Consider the following 24,173-nt stretch of genomic DNA (forward strand, 5'->3'; position numbering starts at 1 on the left):
CATGTAGGATAGCCTGAGAACTCTTGATCTTGGCTTTTTTTCCTGTTCCTTGTTTAGTCGTGGCTCTAGAGTAGGATCATATGTTCAGGTGGCTATCTCACCTCTGGCTATGTATGTTTACGCATTTCATGGAAGTTAGCTGGTAGTGGGACTGTGTGTTGTGAGAGGACTAGTAGGCCGAAGTGAGTTGTATGATTGTTATTTGTATCTATTATGTTCCTACTTGATCCTTGTTTGTTTGTATGTCGACATATGGTAGTGGTGGGTTAAGGCGATCTTGCTTTGTGCTGTATGCCAAGATACCCGTTGCGGGCCAGCTGTAAGGTGTAGGGACAGAGGCTTAGGAAGAGCGGTTGGGTTGAGGCGACATCCCAACAAACCCTGGGTATTCCAGCCCAATGACTGATTGGACCCGTTACATGTTGGCATTCCAGTCCGAGGTCTGATTGAGCCTGGGCATTCCAACCCGGAGGTTGTGGTCCGTTATGCATGCTTATATGTTTATCCTATGGGGTATTTTGGGGAAACTCACTAAACTTTAGGTTTACCCAGTTGTTTTATCGTTTCAGGTATCAATGGTCATCATGGAAAGGCGAATGCGTGATTGTACACATTCATCAACAACAATGAATATTCTCGCGCTTGACTATTACTCTGATTTTTAATAAATGTGTCGTAAATAAATGTTTTCTTCATAATGGATTTATAATTGGGAAGTTTTACTTAAATAAAAATGAAAATTTTTTGTTGTGAAAATGAGACGTTACAGTTGGAACCAATTAGTGGTGTTCGTGTTCCCGGTTCTCCTAATCCATCATTTTGTTTGGTTTTTGGTTCTTTCGGTTCAGGTTCGGACTGGTTCCGGTACCGAACATCTTTTTACATAGGACACTTCAAGATTGATCTGGTTGTTGGTTAATGAGAAAAAGAAAACCAAAAATGGATGTTTATAGGGTTTAAGAAATTAATAAAATCCGTTTTTAAAATGTTATTGTTTCCCACATACATAATACACCATAAGTGGATGTTTGTAGGATTCAAGAAATCTAGAAAATCTATTATTAATTTAAATTGTTTTTGTTTTCCTCGTACGTAATATACATAATACACATGTGTAAGAAAGCATAACAAATATTAAAACTAATTACATGTCATGAAAGAAATTAGAGCAAGGGTTTAATTGATATAGATTTTGAAAGTTAGGACATGATACGAGAAAATTTAAATATATATATATATATATATATATATATATATATATATATATATATATATATATATATATATAATATGATCAAATTAGACAAAAAAAAATGACAGTTCGCTTAGAAAAACGAAAATAACCATAATTTTTAAATAACATAATTGTATCACTACAACACATATCAATGGTAGTTTTTTCAAAAGCTTTTTACTATATGAAAAAAAAATTCAATTTTTTACCATTAGATATATGTTTTTTAAAACATTGTAATCTCTAACATTCTGGCCTTCTTATTGATATTATGATTTTCACCGTATACTTATTGTAACGTCCCAAAAAATTAAGACTAAAAATTTCGATTTTTAGATTAATAAAATCATTATCCAAACAATGTCATAAAACCATAGTGAATCAGAGTGTATCAATAAACATCCAAGTACATTAGAATTTTATACATTGTGGTGTGTTCACTGTAGTCATTCCGAGCTCTCCCCTTTCAAAACAGAAATACCTGAAACATAAATTGTAAACCGTAAGCACAAAACTTAGTAAGTTCCCCGAGATACCACATACCATACATATAAAACATGTAATGGACCTCGCCCGACATCGGGCCCCACCTGATATCGATCCCCGCTTGGTATACAGATCTGTCAGTCATCGTAACCCACCCAGTATACATATAAACATATAAACACATAACACATGCAACAATCACAAAGATAAATAGCATACAGGATGGTTATCGGATCCCGCCCGATAAACATATAAACACATAACATATGCAAGAGTCACGCAAACATCTAACATCTAAAACATAACAAACATGGGTCGGCATTGGTGTCATCTCTCAAATAAATCTCGGTGTGCTAGTCCGGAAAATCCTCGCGCTAAAATCATCAAATAATACCCAATTAATAATTGGATTCTTGACCCATAATCAAGAATCTAAGCTACTTGTCCAATCTCCAGGGTAAAAGACCATTTTACTCTTTTTCTTACTTGACCCAAAACTAAGGCCCAACCCATTAGCTAAAAAGGCCCAAATTTCTAAATCGTATCCCAAGGCTCAATAAGACCCAACTTGCCTAGTATGCCCATCGTACTAGGCGTAGCCTTAAACCCACTATACGTTCGAAAAACCATAACTTCTTCGTTCTAAGCCCGATTTCGACAATCCTTATATCCACGGAAAGGTAATGAGAAACTCTACACTTCTACCAACTCTCCCTTGCCTTCAAATTTTCCAAACTTAACCCAAAATTCATAAAAGTCCTAAGCTGACACTTTAGCAATATATCTCCAAAACACAAATCGAACTCCCGGTTCATCCAAACTACATTTCCCACAATCAAAGAGCTAACTCTTTCTTTCCCAAAGACCCTAAGCCTTAAGATAACTGGTCTTCGGGTCACGGCCCCAGATTAGGAAACGATTCGGTACATGGTGTTACACTTATATTTCATAACAATTCATTTTACACTTTAGTTATACTATATATTACTTTATTTTTTTTTTATGATATAATGTATTTGATCATATATATATATATATATATATATATATATATATATATATATATATATATATATATATAAAATAGATTTGAATATATTTTATAAAAATTTATATCATAAAAAAAGTAAGTGTCAAAATTTTCAAAATGGTACAAATTGCCAAAAATTAAAAAACATTATCATAACATGCTATTGTTCAATTTTATGTGCAAACCTAAGAAATACAACATATTTTCATCTAATTCTAAAAAAACAATATATTATTTTTTTAATGTATTAAAACCCCTATATATATTTTTTTTGAAAGTCTAGTTTAAGGTTTTCTGACATAAGGAAAACCCAACCATAAAAAAACTATTATATGATTTTTTCAGTGCGTTAAAACCTCTATATTTTTTTTCTTAAATTAATAAGGGATTATAACCAACAAACCCTTAAGAGTCGGTTTACCTAGCATTTTTGGGTTATCACTTGTACCGAAGTAGGCATGCTAGAACCATAAATCCTGTGGGGTTACAACTTCAAGTACGGTCGTCGGATAATGATAATTGTCCTTTGTGTATTGTCCATGATATACATTTAGACACATATTCCATCTCCAATGCATACAATATAAACTTCCTAACATCTCAGAAAGGCTAAGAATGCTCCCATGACGAGCATACAACTTTTGTATGTCACTGGAAGTAGGATAACATAAATATCGTGGACTGTATAAAGACATGATAGATCTGCAAAATTCTTGAAGAATTTCTCGTGCAGTACGTGCATACATCATAAAAATCTAGTATAGTGCACCAGGAGTGGTGCCATATGCTAACATACGAAATACAAGTATACAACTATGCATTTTTAAATTGGATCAAAGCCTAACATACCTCTTACTGTCTGGAGTTTACCAGTATCGAAGCCTTAAATCAGATAATCTCAGAAAATATAGGGTTTCAACGCAGTAAAAATTACTATAGTGTATTTTTATTGAGAACATAGGGTTTCAACGTCTTGTCATACCTTTTGTGACTATTAGTGAATTATTAAGAATATTAACATTATTAATTGAACTGAGACGATGACATACCTTTTATGACTATTAGTGAAGTAAGGCGATGATTGATTATATTACGCTCTTGAGAGCATCGTCTTAAGAAGATGATGATGAAGACGACGACATCTTTTATAAAATGATTGAGATTTTGAGAGATATATTGTGATTTCTGTGTGTTGAAATGTGAAGGTTCATGTGTTTATTTGTAACACCATGTTTCAGATCATTTCTTAATTTAGGGTTGTGGAGCGAAATTCGATCATGAAAGCTTTGGGCTTTGAGGAAGGAAACTTTAGACCTTATTGAAGGTTGATAACGTTGGTTGTGAGATATAATCCCTTGATTTGTGTGATGGAACCGAAGGGTAGAAAGGGAAAAAATATATATCGGGATTTTTGAATGGATTATGGCTTTAATTCGGTATGTGATAACACAGAAGTAACTAGATTGGATTGTGGGGCTCTTTAATACCTTTTTGTGCATATAAAGAACGTCGAAAAAAGTGATGGAACAAAAACGTTATGGATGTTTGAAGTTGAGCTGGAAGATGGAAGTTTTGCACTACGCAGGGCGTAGTCAAAGTATGCAGGATGCAGTGGCTGCTAAGGGACACGTTTTTATTCAGTTATGCAGGGCGTAGCTTATGTTACACAGGGTGTAACCTCACAGAGTAAAAACCACAATTTCAGGGTTTTGAGCCCTATTTAAGGACTCTAACCCCTTGAGGCCCTTCTTATCATCACCATCTACCCTCTTGAGCATCCAAATCGAAAACCTAGCCATGTTGGGAGGATTTTGAAGCATGTGAGTGTTTCCTTGTGTGTTTTGTGAATAACGAGGTCATTAAAGGTGTGCTTGGGGAGTCCAAGGCTTGTAGATCCAAACTCTACTCTTTTTCAACATACCAGGAGGTATAAAGCTTGAACTTTGTTGGTGTATATGTTAGATCCCTTTAGATTCTTTATTTTCATGTCCTTTGGTCCCATAATCTTGAGTCTTGTGAGTATAAGCTACTCCATACCTCGTGGTTGTCATTCCTTGTGGATTATGAGATTGAGGAGTCATAAAAATGGGATATTAGTTGTCTTTATTCATTCATGCAAGAGTTTTTGGATACTAGAAGGTGTTAGGAAGCTAGAGTTTGGATTTGAGCTTTATTTAGCCATGCAAAGGCATAAAGTTATGAACTTTATCACTCTAGACATTTATTAGGACCAGATTTGAGCAATAGATGGTTGGTCTTTATGGATTAAGACCTAAAAATGTAAATGGCTTATCGGTGTGTGGTACGCAGGGCGTACTCTAAGTATGCATGGCGTACCACTACGTAGGGCATAAGTCAACTAGACGTTGATTGTTGACTTTTTGACCAATTTGACCTTTGGTCAACTGTGAGGGGTTGAAGACTTGGAAGAGCAAAATGGTTTTTTGCCCAAATAGGGATTAACATTAGCTTTTGGACCCGTTAAGTAGGGTATCACCTTAATTGTTAATTAGGGTTTGGTTTGGATATGTTTAGTAGGAGAGAATTTAGCACCAATGGATCGTGTGTGAGATATATCTGTTACTGGTCGAGGTGAGTTCTTCATTCCCGTACTTGGGGGTCGAAGGCACCAATGCCATCCCTCTGGAATTTGCATGTATCTTGGTATATAGAATGTGGTATGCTGTAGAGACTAGCTAGTTGGTAGATTTGTATGATTACCTGTTTTGCTAGTTATTATATGTTATTTAATTATATGTATATGTCGGCATATTGTGATGGGTTGGGTTGAGGCGATCTTGCTATGTGTTGAAGACCAAGATACACATGGTGGTCCGGATAGGCTGTAGGCCCTGTAAAACAGTCCAGTTAGGTCGTAGGCCTGTAGAGCAGTCCAAATAGGCTTTAGGCCATGCGAGACGGTGTAGTCATGCTGAAGGCTCGTATATGGATGCTATTATCTTTTTGGTTATGTGTGGTGTTTTGGGGGACTTACTAAGTTTTGACTTACAGTTTAATTTCATGGTTTCAGGTATATCAGATGATTAGGGCAAGACGGAGGTGTGATTGTATATATCAACCTGAGATTTATGTTGAGAAATGTTTTTGGATACTCTGATTTGATAATTATGTTTTTGGAAACAGTGTTTTGTATGACTTATGGATTATAAAATGGTTTTGAAAAATGAAAAAATTTTAGTATGATTTTTAAGATGTTACATTATTTATAGTGGTTGAAATGAATTTTGAAAATTTGAATTTTTTAAAAAACCGGCAATATTTTTTTTTAAAAAAAATTGATGATTTTTTTATAAAAAAGTTGTGGTAAAATGAAGTAAATGACAAAGTCAAAATCCTGCCACTTCCCAACCACCAAATTCTCTTCTCGCTATTAGGAATGTCAAAAATTCCCGTGGGACTCCGTTCTCGTGGGGGTCCCGTCCCGTTTGGAGGTATTTATTAAAAAAATCGAGAGCAAGGCAATGTTACCCCCCTTTGTAAATTCGGGGGCGGTGGCAGTGGCAAGGGTGGGCAATCGAGAGCCTTCCAAAATTCAACAAAAAACATGTTTTTAAGTTGTTAGTATAATGTTTTTAAGATGCCATAACATTTTTATTTTTAACATGTAAAATTATGCTATAAATAATTAGAGTAAATTACACGAATGGTCCCTATGGTTTAGGATTATTTGCGCTTTTGGTCCCTAACTTATTTTTATAACTCGGAAGGTTCCTCCTGTTTGTTTTTGTTATATGCTTGGTCCCCGTCTTACCTAAAAAAATTATATTGCCCTTGATTTTTTTAATTTATTTAAATAAACACACCCCCAGCCCCACCCCTTCACCTTACCTTACATACCCCACCATTTTCCCTATTTAAATAATAGTCTTTTTAGGTAAAACAGTGACTAAATGTGTAACAAAAACAAACAGTAGAGACCAAACACATAACAATAACAAACAGTAGGGACCTTCTGAGTTAAAAAAAATAAGTTGGGGACCAAACACGCAAATTACCCCAAATCATAGGGACCATTTGTGTAATTTACTCAAATAATTATTTGTCACCTAAAAAAGACAAAACTGCACAAATGGTCCATGTGGTTAGCTGAAAATTGCCACTTTGGTCCAAAAAAGTTTGGACTAGCACTAGAGGTCCAATCTTTTTATTTTGTTGCGACTTTTGTCCAATTTGGATTGAACTTTTTTATAAAGACGATTTTGCCCCTTATTATTTATTTGTCTATTTTTCTTTTATTACTAGCAATTAAAAAGAAATTAAAAATGAAACAAAAATAAAATCTCTCTCTCTCTCTCTCTCTCTCTCTCTCTTCCTCTCTCTTTCTCTCTCGTGAGCAACCATAACACACACATTTATTGGTTTGTAATGTTCTTCAACATTCAAGAACATACATACACATACCCACATAATTCTCTCTCTCTCTCTCTCTCTCTCTCTCTCTCTCTTTAACCAGAGAACTTTCAATCACCTTATTGTTTCTCAATCAAGAACACCCCATCTCCCAATCACACATATTTAAATAAAAAAGAATAAGTTCTAAACTAACCCACAACTTAGATCCTAAAATTTCAACTATCCCTTGCATTTGATACAGAACATGCCTCTAATCTTTCTCCATACTCTCCAATGTATGATAGTACCAAGACCATCATTGAGTGGTTGATGAGTTGTGTGGTCTGGCTGTTTGGGGGTTGAGGCGATTAGTCTAAATCAAGTCGTTTTTGGCAGTCAAAAGAATGTGGGGAACAAAGTAGAAGAATGTGAGGCTTTGGAAAAGATGACTGAAAGACCAGTGATGGTGAAGCCACAATAGGAGCTCAAAATTGGTGACTTGAAGTTGGGAGAACAAATTGTGGTCAGTTTGAGCCAAACTCTGATCGGATCTTTCCCCTTCATCTGTCTATATCTATCTCCTCTTGTTGTCACCCTTATCGTTTCATAAAACCGTAACCCGCCGCCCTTCTCATTTCAAGATTTGTAAGATTGAGTCTAGATGCTTTACCTCTCTTCCAATCAACTTCGTTCATATAACCATCAGACCAAAAATACTTCATAGATCCGTGAGGCACGTTACCGGAAAAGCTTCCGATGTATAGATCCCCGTTCCGGAGGTGTTTCTCTGTAGTCACCAAACTAATGGTTTGGGCTCCATTTCTTCTTCAGATTTCTTCTTTGTTGCAAAAGTATTGTCATTATCTTCATTGGAAGACGGAGAGGATGATGCCAATGGTTCCAACATGATTTTGAAATGGGTATCTCTTGAATCCCTTTTCTTTAAAGAAAGTTTCAAGACATGAACCCTGCTAGAAGCATTCCACTGTGAATCTCTCAATTTGTTGGGTTAGATTTACCTCTAATTGAAAAAAGAGAATATTGGGGCAGGGAGGAATAGTGGTGATAGAGATTAAAGAGACGAAAATCTCTGAAACTGAAAAGTAAAAGGGAGAGAGAGAGAGAGAGATAGAGAGAGAGAGAGATAGAGAGAGAGAAAGATTTTATTTTTGTTTTATTTTTAATTGTTGGTAATAAAAGAAAAATGGAAAAATAAATAACAAGGGGCAAAATCGTCTTTATAAAAAAGTTCAATCCAAATTAGACCAAAGTCGCAACAAAATGAAAAGATTGGACCTTTGGTACTAAGGTGACAATTTTCAGCTAACCATAGGGACCATTTGTGCAGTTTTGTCCCTAAAAAAATAGTTTCTTTTAGCCCAAACAACATTTTTTAATCCAAAAAAATGTCCCAAAAATCACCCAGGGGTCGGGGCCAGGGGCAGGGGTAATAAGAGGGATTCGGGGGCGAGGACGGGGTAAGAAGGCTGGCCAGTTCAGAGGCGGGGCAAGGACGGAGGAATAGAGAAATTTCAAGGGTAGGAGCGGAGGATGCACTCTTCGTCTCGTTTGCCCCGTTGACATCCCTACTCGCTATACGCCTACCAAGCCCCTTGACACAAACCATGAAACTAGGGCTGTCAAATCGGGCAGTCGTGTCGTGTTTTTTTTCTGACACGACACGACACGACAATGTTTTGTATAACACAAACACGACACGACACGATGTCGTATTTTTTTTTCATTAACACGAAAACGAACCAATTAAAACACGATAATACGACACGACATAACTATTAGTGTATTTCATTCATACTTAAATCTACCATAATAAATAAGAATGATTTTGCCACATGTCATTCTCTCATTCAATTCGCCACATGTCATTTTGTCATAATTTAGAGATATATTTATTTTCCACTTGTCATTTATTTCATTTTCCATTTCTAATATATAATTAATTAGTTTCCATAAGTTAAACCTACCATAATGATATTAATTTCAAATTTTAAATTTTAAATTTAAATTTCAATTTCAAATAAATTTATAGTTTAAACCTTTGTGTTTAACATTTTATTATAATTAAACTGTTTAGTATACGGGTCTGATAACTAAACAATAATTTTAATTTATTTATTTTTTGCATGTTTTTTTTCTCATAATTTTTATTTATTTCAAATTTCAAATTCAAATAAACTTCTCATTTAATCATTTCTATTTAACATTTTGTTTTAATCAACCCGTATAATATACGGGTTTCACAACTAGTATATATAACACGAAAAACCCGACAACCACATGCTTAATCGTGTCAATTTCGTGTCGATTTATGAACACGAACACGACACGACACGACATCGTGTTTTTTAATCTTGACACAAACACGAATTCGAATTTGATTTCGTTTCGTTTCATATATTTTTGTTGTGTCGTGTCATAAATTGACACCATACATGAAACGATGTTTGTCGAGGGTGGCGCGAGGTAGCGACTCTATGGCACAAACAACTCCCTGTAGACTAAAATTAAGCATCACAAATGTCTTTATTTTAGTTACTTATTTAACTATTTAAAACCAAATATACGTGGAGAATATGGCGTGTTTGACTTTCTTATAATACATGTTGATTTTTGCAAAGACAAAATCACCCTTCAAAGTTGTGTGAATTTCTTAACGGAACCATTGACGGCATCCAACACAGACAGTACCATGACTAACCAGCGTTACTCATACTCTCGTCGTCAGTTACAGGTCGTCTTCACCGGCCCTTTCTCTCTCTAAACCTCCGTCTCTTCTCCCTTTCTAAAATCTCCCTTTCTTCTTCAGGGCGGCTTGCTGGCACCTCATGCCACCGGAACGTTAGGGTTTTTCAGAAAAGAAGAAGCGGTAGTGTGATATCATCGCCTTACAAGGAGTTCTATCTCACTCTAGGGTTTATGTTTGCTGAAGTTTTCATGTGTTATGAATATCGTCAATGGAGATGTCCTTTCCTTTCTCCGGTAACGGCGATTTTCCCTTTGTTTCTCTCTTCTTAGCCCTAATCGTGACTCTAGTCTGTTGTTTCGTCTCACTCCTGCCCTTCCGATTGCTCAAATTCTCACAATCGGATAAAACCAAGGCTTGTAATTGTGCATGTTCTAATTCTAAGGGGTTTGTTGGAGCTACTGATTCTATGGCTGTTACGGCGACGGCGAGGATGATGAATGGTGGAGGCGGTGGAGGACAGGTGGTGATGGTGGAGAGGGAGCGACAACAGATGATAGGTGCGTCAATGATGGAACAGTTAGTTCCGGAAATCACCACACATGCTTTGAGTTACTTGGATTATCCTAGTCTCTGTAGGCTGTCAATGACCAATTCTTCCATGCGGAGGGCTGCTAATGATGATAATGCTTGGAAGGCCCTTTATCATAAGGTTATTATCCTTTCAGACTTTTCCCAAAATTACTTTGTATTTCGTATAATCTGCTTAATAGTTTGCTGCATGTTATGTGAAACTTTCTTTATTCTTGGGTTTGAGTTACAATAACAGCCTCTTTTCAAAAGGCAAAGGAAAAAACTGCCTATCCCAAACCCTTGCATAGCTGAGGATCTTTGGTGCAATTGGTTGCCATGTGTATGCTATTGCATATATTAGCCTAATTCTAGGGGAAAGGACAGACATTTATGCTATTGTGTGATTTGGATTCCTGTCCTCTTATAATTAGAAACTCTGTGAGTTGTCATCATTTGTCGTTATCGAGTTGAATTTGGATAATATATGTTTTCGGTTAGGTTTCTGGTCTGCTTTTTGACTAAAAATTTGTTGTTGTCCTGCATCTTAATTATGCAATTGAGTGTCAACTGTCAAGTATGGTACCACAGATAAAGCTTTGGAATCATCAAAGGGTATAATGGACACTCAAAACTGAGATATATAGGGTTTTGCTATTTTATTTGGTGCTGAAAATAATTTGAAATTCTTATACTGGCTTTGGTGAGACTGTATATAGCTTAGTTTTATGTTGATTTATTTATGATGTTTGCCAAGTATGCAGCCATTAACAACAAGGCAATCAATTTGAATTTATAATTGAAGTTCCATACAGTTTGCAGCTGTATATATGAACCAATAAATATGCAACAAAAAGTGTAACATATGATAGCACAATTGTTTGGATAGACAGTGAAAAAATAGAGTGTGTTTGACACGTGGAAACCGTTGCCCTAACTCTCTAAGTTAATGCAAATGGACACATATGGTATTTGTAGCCATGTGTCTTGTATCCATAATTACACATACCTCCCTCCTATCTAGGTTTTTTTTTTCTAGACTTCTCTCCGACAAATTGGTCTTTTGGATCCATTAAAATATTGATCTGAAAGAAAATTACAGGTATTTGATTGCGAGACGAGAATAGAGATTGTTTTGCTGAAACTGTACAAGTATGTATGTCTAATATCATAATCCGATTTTTTATCTTCTGAAAATGGAAGTCATGTTTCCTCCGATTACTATTTCAATTTGTTGGTGTTTTACTTTGATATGGATATCTACTCGATAAAGGAACTTGATTTTAATATATTAATTATGAGGATCCACTGTTTATAGAAGATGTTCCTTAGTCCTTACTGATTTCTTATACATATAGGAAATGCGTTTGCGTTTTGTGGCCTCAAATATAATTTGGGAGACATATAATATGTTCCTAGAAGTTGTGTAGGTTTTGAATTAATTAAAGTGTTGAGAGATGGAAATATATGGTATAAGATTTGTTTGTAAAGTGAGGTGTGAATATTGAATGGTAAGTATGGAAGTTAACATTGGTTTAAATAATATATAGATAGATTTCATTTTGGAAGAATGGTGATGTGGTGGTTAATTAAAGAATAAAGATGTTAGAAAAAGTAATTTGATTAATTCCTGTTTTGGTTTATTGTTGGCAGGATTTTACAATGGAACAAGATAGTGTAACACCTGCAAATGGATGGAAGGCGTACTACGCAGCTACTAGAGCAATTGTGAATATAAATCAACAATTTTTTGATATGATTCGAGAAAGATCTGTTCCAGACATGGGTCGGCTTTGGCTTAATGCAGATTATGTGAAATGTATTCATGCCTCAGGGGAGCTCTTTACCGGGTGGGTCAGCTCAGCTATGAATATTTGATTATTATTATTCTCATTCTCATTATATAATTATTATTAACAAAAAATATGACTACGCACAGGTATAACGGGGTGATAGGGAGCTGGCAGCTGGCATTTAACTGGGAAGCGGAAGCAGGGGAAGCAGGGGTTGATTTTGAGGTGAGGGATGTGAGGTCAAGGGTGCTCAGTGACGTGGCTTGGGTGACAATGAAAGCTTATGTAGGAATGGAGCAGAGGCCTCTGAATGTGACGAATGTGTTTGAGCTTCATAATGGCCAGTGGTACATGGTTCATCATCATACCTCTCTCATGCTTGCTAATGCTGCTGCAGATCAACCGCAACCTATGATGCTCATGCTGCCCCCCTGACAAGTGACAACACAAGCAACCAAGAGTTTCTTTCTTTTTATATGAGTTTAGGGAAAAATGGTACAGAGTTGTTTTAATTAGGATTCAAGGATATATATATGTTTGTTTTACTTTGGATTCGATCTGATAATCGTATATGGAACTTTTTTCTTTCTTTTCTTTTCGATGGGTAAATGCATTTTAATGATTCAGCTTAATCACCTTACAGATCCTTTGTTAATGACTAATGAATAATACACATCATTTTTTTTTTATATTATTATTATTTTTAAAAGGAAGACAAAAAATAACCTAGGCCAAATAATATTATCTGCTTTTGAAAGAAAATAAAAATTAAGCCGCTTCTTCTCAACCTCACAATAAGATTCAAGATACGGTTCCCTTCGACTTGGCCTCAACTCCCAATTTTCACGGCGGAGAGAGAGCGAGAGACCGAAAATGGCTGCTACAACCCTCTTCTCCGCTCCGATAACTCCCCATCAATACCCAATTTCTGTTTCCTCTTTTGGTTCTAAAAGTTCGCGGGCCCAATCTCCATTTATCCTCCTCCGAGGCCGAGCTTCCTCCTCAACTTCCAGTTCCACTGTCGATAAACAAGAAGAAGAAGAAAGTAGCTCATCTGACACCCTTACTAACCAATCAGGGTATTTCTCATATATAATTTCATATGAATTTAATGTCTAAGAAATTTAATTTTGAATTACGTTGTAGAGGTTGTAAGGCATGTGGGAAAGCAGAGATAGGGTGGGGATGCAATGGTGAAGGAAGGATTCAAGGTGGAATTGCAACCGTACCAGGATTTGGTTGGTGGCCTATCAAGGCTTACAGGCCTTGCCCTGATTTTGTGGCCACCGGCGGTCGCTACCGCCGCCAAGGCCAGAGCATGGATGAAGTTGCTGGCTTTGGGAGTGTCCCAAGAATTTCAGCCGCCACCACCACCTCCTCCTCCGCAGCCACTGAAGAAACTCAATCAAGGTAGCTGTGGATTTATCATTTATCACCAACTTAGCTTCTTTGTCAAGTATGATAATCTCAGATTAACCATTTCAACAAATCTTATTGGAAATACAACACAAACAAGTTTTGGGTTCGGACTACAATTTACAAAACTTCAATGCAGTTGACTTTTAGTTTTACTAAGGTGCAGAGATCATATCAAATTTGAACGTTTGTAGTTTATAGTAGCGAGTTTGACTTCATGTCAAACACCAGTAGCACCTTCTTTACTTTATTTATCCAACTGATGATAGTTTTGAGTTTTGACACCCATACATCCTTGCAGCGACAAGAAACAAGGGCCAAGGAAATTTAAGAGATGAAGAGAAGAGAAGATCTTCAAACAAGTTGTTTTCAATTCGATGGGATAGGGCTACGATATCAATTCCAGATTGTTATCATATATTATGTGTATATCTGAAATGAATGATGCCAATATCACAATATGTAAAGCCTGTATGGGACAACAATGAGAAATGACCTAAAATATGTTGTTATTTGTAGACAAAGTTAGGTCCATCTTGTTTGACAGAACTATTGAACGGTGAAGACAACTATGTCAATAGTCCTTGTTTTATTTTGTAGCATCTTTAGTCTTTTATATATATATATATATATATATATATATATATATATATATATATATATATATATATATATATATATATATATATATACACACACACATTACAGCCCCACTTAAGCTTAGGTACTAAACCTCTTGAAAATACATTGTTTTACTTTATAAAGATTATGGTTACTGGATTCACGATTAATACTTCAAGATGTAAATTCAAGATCGACACAATAGGGTTTAGGGTTTAGTAATGTTCACTTGGGTGAAGTAATAAACGATAATGGAGGAAAAAAAACAGAGATGGTAAAACGATAATGAAAAAAAGAAATGTTATGGAGGATGATATATTTACCAAGTGAAACCAAACCGGGTATATTAAACAAGTTAAAACTATATATTTTAGAGGTTTAGTACCTAAGCTTAGGAGGATAATGAAAAAAAGAAATGTTATGGAGGATGATATATATATATATATATATATATATATATATATATATATATATATATATATATATATATATATATATATATATATAGTTCTTGTTTCTTTATTTTATTCTTTATGTTATTAAGTTTCCAATCCATCCTCACCTCTTACCTTTGTTAGGCACTCTCTTCCGTTCATGATAATGTAATTTTGATTTAGGGAAAATGACGTAATAGGATAACATAATTTTTGTTCTGTACATGTTTAATCCTTATTGTTTTTTCTTGTAAAATAAATCTTTGGCATGTCTTCGTGATAAGATGCCGGTCTTTGATTTCAGCGGTTTCACTAATAGGACACCGTCCCTCCAAAAGCCCAACATTTATTGGCGAGTGTCATTTTTAGTAAAATTGTTCAAGACATGTAAATTTATTTTGACATGACGGTTAGGCAGAAAACAATTTTTGAGTGTCTAATGGCCCCACGTGTTCAGGATTTTCTTTTGACTATTCCTATTGACGGTCTTGGCCAGCATATGTCGCCAGTGGAGTATCATGTCATCCTCAAGTATCGCCTTATGATCCTTTTATTTTCGGTTGACGAGACTTGCCCTGTTTGTCGCAAGGCATGCTTGGACTCCTTTCGGGAGCATGCAGTTCATTGTAAAGAGCTCCTGGATTTCAAGTACTGACATGATCTGGTTAGGGATCGTGTTGTTGTTTCTGCCAAGTAAAAGACACCTGTGAATTTTCTGACTGACCCATTGGAAGGAATATCAACACTAGACCAACTGATGTTTTAGTATTTGGATGGGCTGGAGGAAAACATGCATGCATGGATCTAACAGTGGTTTTCCCTCTTGTGGGCTTGGGGAGTGGGGTTTTCACTGTAGGGAAAGCTGCTTTAAAAGTTGCATCAAACAAAGTGGCAAAACATGAGAAAACGTGCATGAAAAATCAACACATGTTTATACCCTTTACATTTGATACTTTCGTTTTAAAAGAATTAGTTTTGCTATACAAAAAGGAGTTGCGACACAGTTTGTTGCTCGTTTACCCGCTACGTCTATGTAAAACTTTCTTTTTTATTTAATTACGAGATATGAGAGACAAAACTCTACTGGACAACAACTTTATTCCTTTACAGGTCGGGTGAAATGGTTACTCAATAAAGTTGAGCTTGAATAACCAAATCCCATGCAAACACAACTTTTTCTTTTAAATAAGTCTTTAAATTTATTGTTTTGTATACATTCAATCTTTGTGACCAGCTATTCAGGTTGAGTTTTTAGTTTGTATATATTTAATCCTTAATGTTTTTTTATTGTAAAATAAATCATTATTATTTTCGTACACATTCTATGATTGGTTTTTTTAGGCTTTGGTCATATGACATCCTATGTGGGACACTCATATGCACAAAGGGTCAACTAAGCCGAATCAAAATAATTTTATTTATCATTTTACCACACGGTATTAAATTTTACCAATAAAATGTCATATGTTACATAAGCATTCAACTCAATAACTCTGCAAAAACGATAATTCGTAACCAAATTTCAAGTTGCATATTCTTATTTTTGGACAAATTATAGATTAGTTGCTATTAGGGATAGATTAACAAAATAAGTTACTTAAATATCATAAGAGGTAAAATTGCTATTTAGGACGTTTCGCCAAATAAACGTATCATCTTCGTACAAAATTCTTTAAATATATGCCATTTTGTGCAGAGACACTCATTTGCTAGATATTGATAGATTTCTTTATCGATTATTATTACTAAAAATCTGTGAAACTGTAGTAATTTGCAAGATCTTTCAATTTTATTTTGTTAAGAATCAGTTAACGTATCTGATTATTAATGGACGATTTTTAGTAAACTGTATATGAATGGGCCAAAGTGTAAGCCCAGAATCTATAGCAATGGTTTAGGCCGATTTATATTTTCATGTCTGATTTCAACTTTCAAATACTTGAAATACCTTCTGGAAGTATCCTCGGACATTTCCCAGATTAGTGCTAGAAGACGAGTGTTTGATCGGTTGCAGTTTGTTTCAGAGAGGCAACAAACGAAAGAGTCATCTTAACATTCAATTATGGATCCCGAAATGGCAAAGAAGATTGAGGAAACGGTGCTGGAGGTGCTGAAGGATTCAGATATGGATTCTACGACGGAATTCCAAGTTCGGAAAGCAGCTTCCGAGAAGCTCGGAGTGGATTTATCGGTGTCTGAACGGAAGAAGCTCGTTCGAAATGTCGTCCAGACGTACCTTGAGGAACAACAGGCGAAAGCAGAGGCTGGTGATAAGGCGGTCGAAGCAGACGAACCAGAGGAAGTGGAGGAAGAAGAAGAAGATAGCGAGGATGAAAAGAAGAAGAGGAAGAAAGGCGATAAGGAATACGACGAAGAAGGAGATCTTATCTTCTGCAGAGTAAGTTTGTTTGAGAATTTTTTCTTACTGTTTGAAACCCTAATTTGGTTTCTTAAACACCCCCAATTTTGAAATTTGGGGATAAAATGTATTTATCTGCTTCACGTCAAATATTTCTGATTAATTTCAAAATTTTCTGGCGTTAACTGTTTGGAACTTAAATCCTAATCTGATTTCAACAAAAACCCTAACATCTGTACGATGGTAACTTTGTTGGTCCATAATGTTCTTACACTTTACCCTTCAGTTACACACAACCCTAAAATTTGAATTATCTGGATAAATCAAAAAAGTTTTCAGTGTAGTTCGTTAATAAAATCCAGTTGAGTTACTCATGAATTAGAGAGCTAGTAATCGTATAACATGAATTTTGGGGGAAATCCAAATGCTGTAATTATGTTGAGTATAATAATATTTTATATTGCAGCTGTCAGATAAGAGAAGGGTGACTCTTACTGAATTCAAAGGAAAACATTTGGTGTCTATAAGGGAGTACTACAAAAAAGATGGTAAAGAGCTTCCTAGTTCTAAAGGTATTAACACATACATGATCCATGTTGCCATATTTTTTCTGCTGTGATCTGTTTGTTGTTCATAGAATTGATTTGTTGTTTATAGGTATCAGTTTGACTGCTGAGCAGTGGTCAACTTTCAGCAAGAATGTACCTGCAATAGAGAAAGCCATCAACAAAATGGAGGCAAGGTTGAATTAAGAACTTTTAATTTTGAAGCAAATATTTTGTAGTTGGTAGAACCCGGAAATAGTTAAATGTATTTGAAGACTGTTTTTATTTTTGTGCCTATGAATATCCAGATTTAGAGTTGCAGATATGATTTCTTTTTGAATACCGGAATCAAAGAAAGAATGAAAAAAATTGGACAAAAAGAAGTTTGATTTTTCTGATGATGAAATGCAGAGTTTCACATTATATTTCATATCAACCAAACTGACTTTAGTTGTATTTGTTTTTGTTTTTTTTTTTGTTGCTATAAGCTAAGCATAGGATGGGTGGTATTATTATCATTTAATTTTTTTTTTTTCTATTCGGATGGGTGGTATTATTTTATCTCGGGTTCGTTCATGTGTGATATGTAAGCACCACATTTGCTTTAATGTTTCTATCTTAATTGCAATCAAATTCACGATCTCACAGATTAAGAAAAAATGGAAGCTGCACATACATCAAATTAAATAATCACATAAAAAGGAAATTAGTTGAAATTCACACTTGCAACTTCCTTCAAATCAAATGGTAACAAAAAAACCTCACCATTAATTCATTCACACTTGCAATAAAAATGTTACAAAGAAATTAGATGACCGGTGGCGGAGGGAGCAGACAGCTGCAGATCGGAGAGGTAGGAGAATGGGTGGGAGGGAGGAGAAGAGGCAATGTGTCGAAGAAGGAAAAAGGAAAAAAAAGTCGCATTTTGTTTTAATCAGGGCAGGTGGTAAAGGGCAGGAGGATGGCGCTGGTCGGAGGTAGTTCAAAGGATGGCGGAGGTGACCAGAGAAAAGGCCGGAGAGAGACGACGTGGAGAAGTGGAGAGTCGATTGTAAAGGCATGGAGAGAGAGAGAGAGAGAGAGAGAGAGAGAGAGAGAGAGAGGATGCTTTTTTTTAGATGAGTTTTAAAGTCAGATTTGGTAAGGGGATAATGACTTAAAAGGGTAATGTATTTGATTTACATACATTTAGTCACTGAGTTTTTTTGTCTACATTTACCCCTTCAACTTGTTAAAATGTATAGATTCAGTTTTTATGATCGGCAACTCCAGGTTAGCCGGTAAAAATGACTTAATAGGGTAATATTTTTTTTATTTTGTACACATTTAATCTTTAATATGTTTGTACATATGTAGTCCTTAAATTTTTTTTTTGTTTCAAATAAGTTATTTTTTGTACTCATTAAGTACTTATGAATGATTTTTTAGGTTTTTCTCATGACATCTTACGTGAGACAATCATTGATGAGTTGTGTGAGGTTGTTGATATTTATGTCCAACATGATCTCGGCTGGGTTGCGTGGGTCTTGTGGTTTGGCTAAGGTCTTGTATTCTGAACATCGTAGCTTTTTTATATAATATCAGATTTTAACGATCTTTATATCCACGTGCTCATTTTTTCATTAAGATTACTCCTGTTAAAATGTAATATATTTTTAATTATGATTTTATATAAAAAAACATCCATACATTCATTCATAAAAAAACATATGGACAGGGGTAGATATATGAATACATAGTAGGTGTTGCCGAGATGAAATAGGTGTTGCTAATACATGAAAATAGTTATAAACGAAAAAAAATCGAAAATCCGAGATCGTATGGATATAAAGATCATTAATGTAACATCCGGACTCCCAAGTATAATATATATATATATATATATATATATATATATATATATATATATATATATATATATATATATATATATATATATATATATGGGGTTTACTGAGCGATTTGACGAGTTGTGTGCCCAACTCATCGAGTAGAGTTGAATTGGTCATGTGGGTTTAATGACCGACTCGATGAGTCAGAGAGCCGACTTGCCGAGTTGGTGTTGTGTGAGGAAACCCTAAATCCCCGGGTTTGTGACCTATTAAAGGGGCCTTAAGCCCTCATTTCTGCCTCACCAGTCACCTAACACCCTTGAGAGAAACCCTAATCGTCCACTTGAGCTAGAGAGTGAGAGAGGAGCTAATCTTGTGGTTATTAATGCACTTTTGAAGGAGAAGAGGAAAGTATTAAATCTTGGATCAAGAGGAGGCTTTGGATCTAGAGGTTCATCAAAGTTTTGCTTTAGTTGGAGGTACAAACATGCTAACTTGATCGTTTCTTTATGAGATTTTGGTTTAGGGAGTTTCTAGGATTTTCTCCCATCCCTTTTGTGTCATTTGACTCATTTGAGCATGATTTGTGGTTGAAACCTCAGATCTGGAGTGTAGGAGGTCTTGTGAGTCCAAAGACCCGAACTTTATTGAGCTAGAGATAAGATCTTGTGCATCTAACCCTTGTTGGAGCTTGAATTGGCATTATGGAGCAAATATGCCATGCATGAACGTAAAGATCGAAGCTTTATGTCATAATCGAGCCTTAGGAAGTCAGATCGAAGCTTTACGTAAATATGCTGTGTGTATATATATATATATATATATATATATATATATTAAGGACTAAATGTGTATAAAAATATTAAGGAATAAATGTGTACAAAATGAGAAATATATTACCCTATTAAATCATTTTTACCGGCCAACCAAAGTTTACTTTTTAAAGTTTTTATGTGTTTTTCAAAGCTTTTACATCCCGATAAGGTCACTGAATTTAGTGGCAAAGAGAACGAAGGTCACCGCTCCGATGACAAATAGGAACGATGAAGTTTTTTTTTTTTTTTGGGTGTTCTTAAATAAAAGATGAGGGTGATACATGTTTAAAAGGGGGGGGGGGGGGGGGGGGGGGGGGCACATTTATATTAATCTCATTAAAAAAATCAAAACAATAAAAAGAAAATCTCTAAAAATCAGAAGGTGATAAAACTTTTTCTATTTGTCCGGGGACAAAACCATAACAAACCATCACTTTAAGAATCGTTTGAATAAACAAAAAGAGACGAAATACATAGATAACCAAATCAACATGGATGATTAACGTGTTGTCTTGCAATTGGTGTGGCTGTGATGTGGAATCCATTGAGCATGACTTCTTTAAATGCTTTTTTTCAATGCATAATTGGAATTGGTTTGGTGTGTGAAATGACTTGTTTACGTCATCTCTAACTTGTATTGGGGGATTTGATTTCGATTTTGAAGATCCTGGCAAGTAGTAAGAAGAGAAAAAAGAACTGGACTCTATTGTAATGGCGGTGTGGTTTATTTGGAAAGCTCTAATGCTTTCTAATCAACAATAAAAAATGTTATTCTCTCAAGGCGGCAAATGATATTCAACTATTATTTTTTAATGCATCTGCCGTTCAAAAAAAAAAACAATTTACATATTTATTTATTTATTTTTAAATATAGATTATTAGTATATTATTTTACAGGACAAATGTTAGAAAATATGACATGTTATATGTTAGAAATGAACTATATTAATTTTGGTATATTAATTTTAGGTTTATTAAAATCCTCTAATAATTTCAATACATGTGAAAAAACCCGTATTGAATACAAAAAATCCATATTAAATGTTTTTAGTGTCGGGAAAAGCACTACATATTATGACATTTTATCGAAGGAAAAGACCTATTAAAACATTTTTAGACACTTATTTAGGGGTTTAAAAAGAAGAAAAATCAAATAATATAATCTTGGATCGTGTAAGCTTTAAGGCTGTTATGGTTCCTTTGAAGGAAAACCAGTAGAGAAGAAAGCATGACTGATATTACATAAAATTTGGAATAAGAAGTTCCATTCGATGTTAGCCTCCCTACTGCCTACTGCAACAATGGAGTGACCGACTTTGGTGATAAAAAACCGTCATCAACCACCGTTTTATTCAACACATTGCAAAGAATCGGCTTCAATTTCACACCCCAATAACCCTTGCTCCACCGCGGCACCACCTTCGTGGAGCCCACCGCCGCCCGCATTTGCTCAATCAACGCCTCAGTGTTCACTTCTTCCGACAATATCTCCTCCAATTGTTTCGTATTAATCACTAATTTCACCTTCCATACACCCTTTCGAGGCGGAGGCAACACTTCAAATCCCGACCCATCACTCAGCTTCTTCGTCACAAGTTGCAACGCCACCGCACTCGTCGACATTCTTACTGGCTCCGATTCAATCAACGCATTTTCTTCATTCCTTCTGTCTCTTTCGTCTGGTGCCGGAGGAAGGTTTCTTTCCTCTGGGGCCAAAGGAAAGAGATAGTAGAACTGACCACCGATGAGTTGCTCACAGTGATCTAATGGCGACAGTAATTGGTCTTTTTTGAAAATCCCGTGTCTTGGAAAGCCCTTGACGACTTCTGAGACGAGTTTTGGACTAAAAAACTCTAGTACTTGACCCGAGCTTGTCATGACATGGATCGGGGCGAGAGATGCATCGAATCCTTTGAAAGAACAATTGCCCATGTGTATGTTTGATTGTTTGTATTAGGAACCTGAATATGGTGTTCTGTGTATATATATAGGAGACTGAATTGAAGTTTGATGAAGATGAACACGTACTAATATAAACAAACAAACAAATATTTTTTTAAATTTGAATTAATCATATAATTATGGGACAAGACCGTTGGGAAGGCATCAAGTTTAGGTGATCCTAGACAGAATAAAATGATTAAAAACGACACTATCACGTTCAACGAAACTATTGTAGGTAAAATGGTAATTAAATACTCATAATGACGCCACCCATATGGGCAATTGTTAACTGTACATGTTTTTTTATGGGTAACTTTCATGTGACATGAATGTAATTTTAATAACTTTTGTATTTTTAAAATGATACAAGTTTAAAAGAGAATACAAGTAGTTTATTTATATTTTTAGAGTAAATTACACGAATGGTCCCTATGGTTTGGGGTAATTTTTGCGTTTGGTTCCTAACTTATTTTTTTTAATTCGGAAGGTCCCTACTTTTTGTTTTAGTTACGCACTTGGTCCCTATTGTTTTTTTTGTTACACGCTTGGTCCCTCTCTTACCTAAAACGATTATTATTCAAATAGGGAAAATGGTGGGATAGGTAAGTTAAGGTGAGAAGGGTGGGGTTGAAGGTGTGTTTATTTAAAAAATCAATGACAAAATAGTCTTTTTATGTATGACAGGGACCAAACGTGTAACAAAAACAAACAATAGGGACCTTCCGAGTTAACAGTATAAGTTAGGGACCAAATGCGCCAATTATCATAAACCATAGGGACCATTCGTGTAATTTACACCAATTTTTAAGTAACAAACCTTTTTTCAATATAACTTTATAACATAAGCTTTTAAATATTCATGGAGCATTTATAGTTCTGACATACCCGTTTTGCCAACAATAGACAAATTTTGGAAGCAAACAGTCTGATGCATTCAGAGTATTTAGAGATGCTCTCCAAATATTCAACATTTTCTTCTCATGCTCGTATACCTTAAAACAGTCTGATGTATTCAGAGTATTTAGAGATGCATGATACATTAGTTAGGGAATGTGCAACACATGGAAGCGAACATGAAAGAAATGTTTTAGGGTTGAATGAAGGTACATCAATTGGATGTGAATGTGAGGCGTTTGGAGAGTTCATAAAGACTGTAGATTTGGAGAGACCAGAAAAGTCAGAGCTTGATATGTATTTAGAAGAAGGTGTTTATAGGGAGAAATGACAAAGAGGAATGAAATCATTTAATGCTTTAGAGTGGTGGAATGTACACAAGTTAAAGTACCGTGTTTTGTCATTGATGGCTAGAGATGTACTTGCAATCCCGATTTCTACTGTTGCATCTAAAGCAACTTTTAGTGTTGGGGTAGAGTTATTGATCCATATCGAGCTTCACTGGGTTCAGACACGGTAACGTTGATTTGCGGAGGAGATTGGATTGGGCAAGTTCATGGAGTCAAGAAAAAATTAAAGGTATATTTAAAAAATTCAAAACCACATTATAATTGTTATTTTAATAGTTTAAATTATTAATTTTCAACCTTTTTATTTTGTAGAAGGAGGAGTTTCCTATTGAAGTTTTACTGCATGAGGTGAACACAAAGTAATTGAAGGTAATTAGATGTGTTAAACAATAAATTTTTAATCTGAAAAATATTTCAAAAAATGATTCCTTTGTACATTTTGCAGGTTTTGTATCTGAGGAGTGAGGTTGCATAGAGGAAGATTTGTCTATTTCTAGCCGTTCAGTAATTAGGAGTTTAACTACTATTTTTGTAATTTAAGCTTTTACTCTTTATGTTCTTATATTTGGTTATATTTTAGACATTAAATCAATGCAAATGGAGAATCTATGAATGTATGTTATGAAGTTGGAATTTGGATTATTCCCTTGAGTATATGATAAAAAATTAAACGAGCCCAAAAACCAGAAACGAGCTCGAGTCAAGCCTAAGCTCATTTAGGCTCGCAAGATAAACAAAACGAACCGAGCTCGAGCTTCTTATTTTTCCCACAAGACGAGCATGAGCTTGGAAA

At 35.2% G+C, this 24,173-nt stretch overlaps 4 protein-coding genes across 4 annotated transcripts; 3 read left to right on the top strand and 1 right to left on the bottom strand.

Moving 5' to 3' along the window:
• Window positions 1-9,806: 9,806 nt before the first annotated feature.
• LOC111894257 (F-box protein SKIP8) lies at window positions 9,807-12,764 on the top strand. Its single transcript, XM_023890330.3, has 3 exons — window positions 9,807-10,519; window positions 12,031-12,227; window positions 12,317-12,764. Exons 1-3 carry the CDS (start codon window positions 10,079-10,081, stop codon window positions 12,603-12,605), a joined length of 927 nt encoding a protein of 308 aa, XP_023746098.1. The 5' UTR covers window positions 9,807-10,078; the 3' UTR covers window positions 12,606-12,764.
• Window positions 12,765-12,943: 179 nt separating this feature from the next.
• Window positions 12,944-14,178, top strand: LOC128132576 (uncharacterized). The gene is made up of 3 exons (XM_052769174.1): window positions 12,944-13,249; window positions 13,317-13,580; window positions 13,888-14,178. Exons 1-3 carry the CDS (start codon window positions 13,044-13,046, stop codon window positions 13,922-13,924), a joined length of 507 nt encoding a protein of 168 aa, XP_052625134.1. The 5' UTR covers window positions 12,944-13,043; the 3' UTR covers window positions 13,925-14,178.
• Window positions 14,179-16,577: 2,399 nt separating this feature from the next.
• Window positions 16,578-17,870, top strand: LOC111894305 (RNA polymerase II transcriptional coactivator KELP). The gene is made up of 3 exons (XM_023890383.2): window positions 16,578-17,039; window positions 17,467-17,572; window positions 17,658-17,870. The coding sequence occupies exons 1-3, from the start codon at window positions 16,704-16,706 to the stop codon at window positions 17,750-17,752; spliced, it is 537 nt and encodes a 178-aa protein (XP_023746151.1). The 5' UTR covers window positions 16,578-16,703; the 3' UTR covers window positions 17,753-17,870.
• Window positions 17,871-21,346: 3,476 nt separating this feature from the next.
• On the bottom strand, window positions 21,347-22,176 carry LOC111894291 (uncharacterized). The gene has a single exon (XM_023890370.3). The coding sequence runs from the start codon at window positions 22,122-22,124 to the stop codon at window positions 21,483-21,485; it is 642 nt and encodes a 213-aa protein (XP_023746138.1). The 5' UTR covers window positions 22,125-22,176; the 3' UTR covers window positions 21,347-21,482.
• Between the last annotated feature and the right edge of the window lie 1,997 nt (window positions 22,177-24,173).

The sequence above is a fragment of the Lactuca sativa genome, chromosome 3 (genome assembly GCF_002870075.4).
Source record: "Lactuca sativa cultivar Salinas chromosome 3, Lsat_Salinas_v11, whole genome shotgun sequence".
NCBI lineage: Eukaryota > Viridiplantae > Streptophyta > Magnoliopsida > Asterales > Asteraceae > Lactuca > Lactuca sativa.

Bases quoted from the DNA above. Each gene is read 5' to 3' on its own strand.
- LOC111894291 (XM_023890370.3), bottom strand. From the start codon at position 22,124: ATGGGCAATTGTTCTTTCAAAGGATTCGATGCATCTCTCGCCCCGATC.
- LOC111894305 (XM_023890383.2), top strand. From the start codon at position 16,704: ATGGATCCCGAAATGGCAAAGAAGATTGAGGAAACGGTGCTGGAGGTG. The intron at 17,040-17,466 runs GTAAGTTTGTTT...TTTATATTGCAG, and splicing joins GAGATCTTATCTTCTGCAGA to CTGTCAGATAAGAGAAGGGT. The intron at 17,573-17,657 runs GTATTAACACAT...TGTTGTTTATAG, and splicing joins AGAGCTTCCTAGTTCTAAAG to GTATCAGTTTGACTGCTGAG.
- LOC128132576 (XM_052769174.1), top strand. From the start codon at position 13,044: ATGGCTGCTACAACCCTCTTCTCCGCTCCGATAACTCCCCATCAATAC. The intron at 13,250-13,316 runs GTATTTCTCATA...ATTACGTTGTAG, and splicing joins ACCCTTACTAACCAATCAGG to AGGTTGTAAGGCATGTGGGA. The intron at 13,581-13,887 runs GTAGCTGTGGAT...ACATCCTTGCAG, and splicing joins ACTGAAGAAACTCAATCAAG to CGACAAGAAACAAGGGCCAA.
- LOC111894257 (XM_023890330.3), top strand. From the start codon at position 10,079: ATGGAGATGTCCTTTCCTTTCTCCGGTAACGGCGATTTTCCCTTTGTT. The intron at 10,520-12,030 runs GTTATTATCCTT...TATTGTTGGCAG, and splicing joins GGAAGGCCCTTTATCATAAG to GATTTTACAATGGAACAAGA. The intron at 12,228-12,316 runs GTGGGTCAGCTC...GACTACGCACAG, and splicing joins TCAGGGGAGCTCTTTACCGG to GTATAACGGGGTGATAGGGA.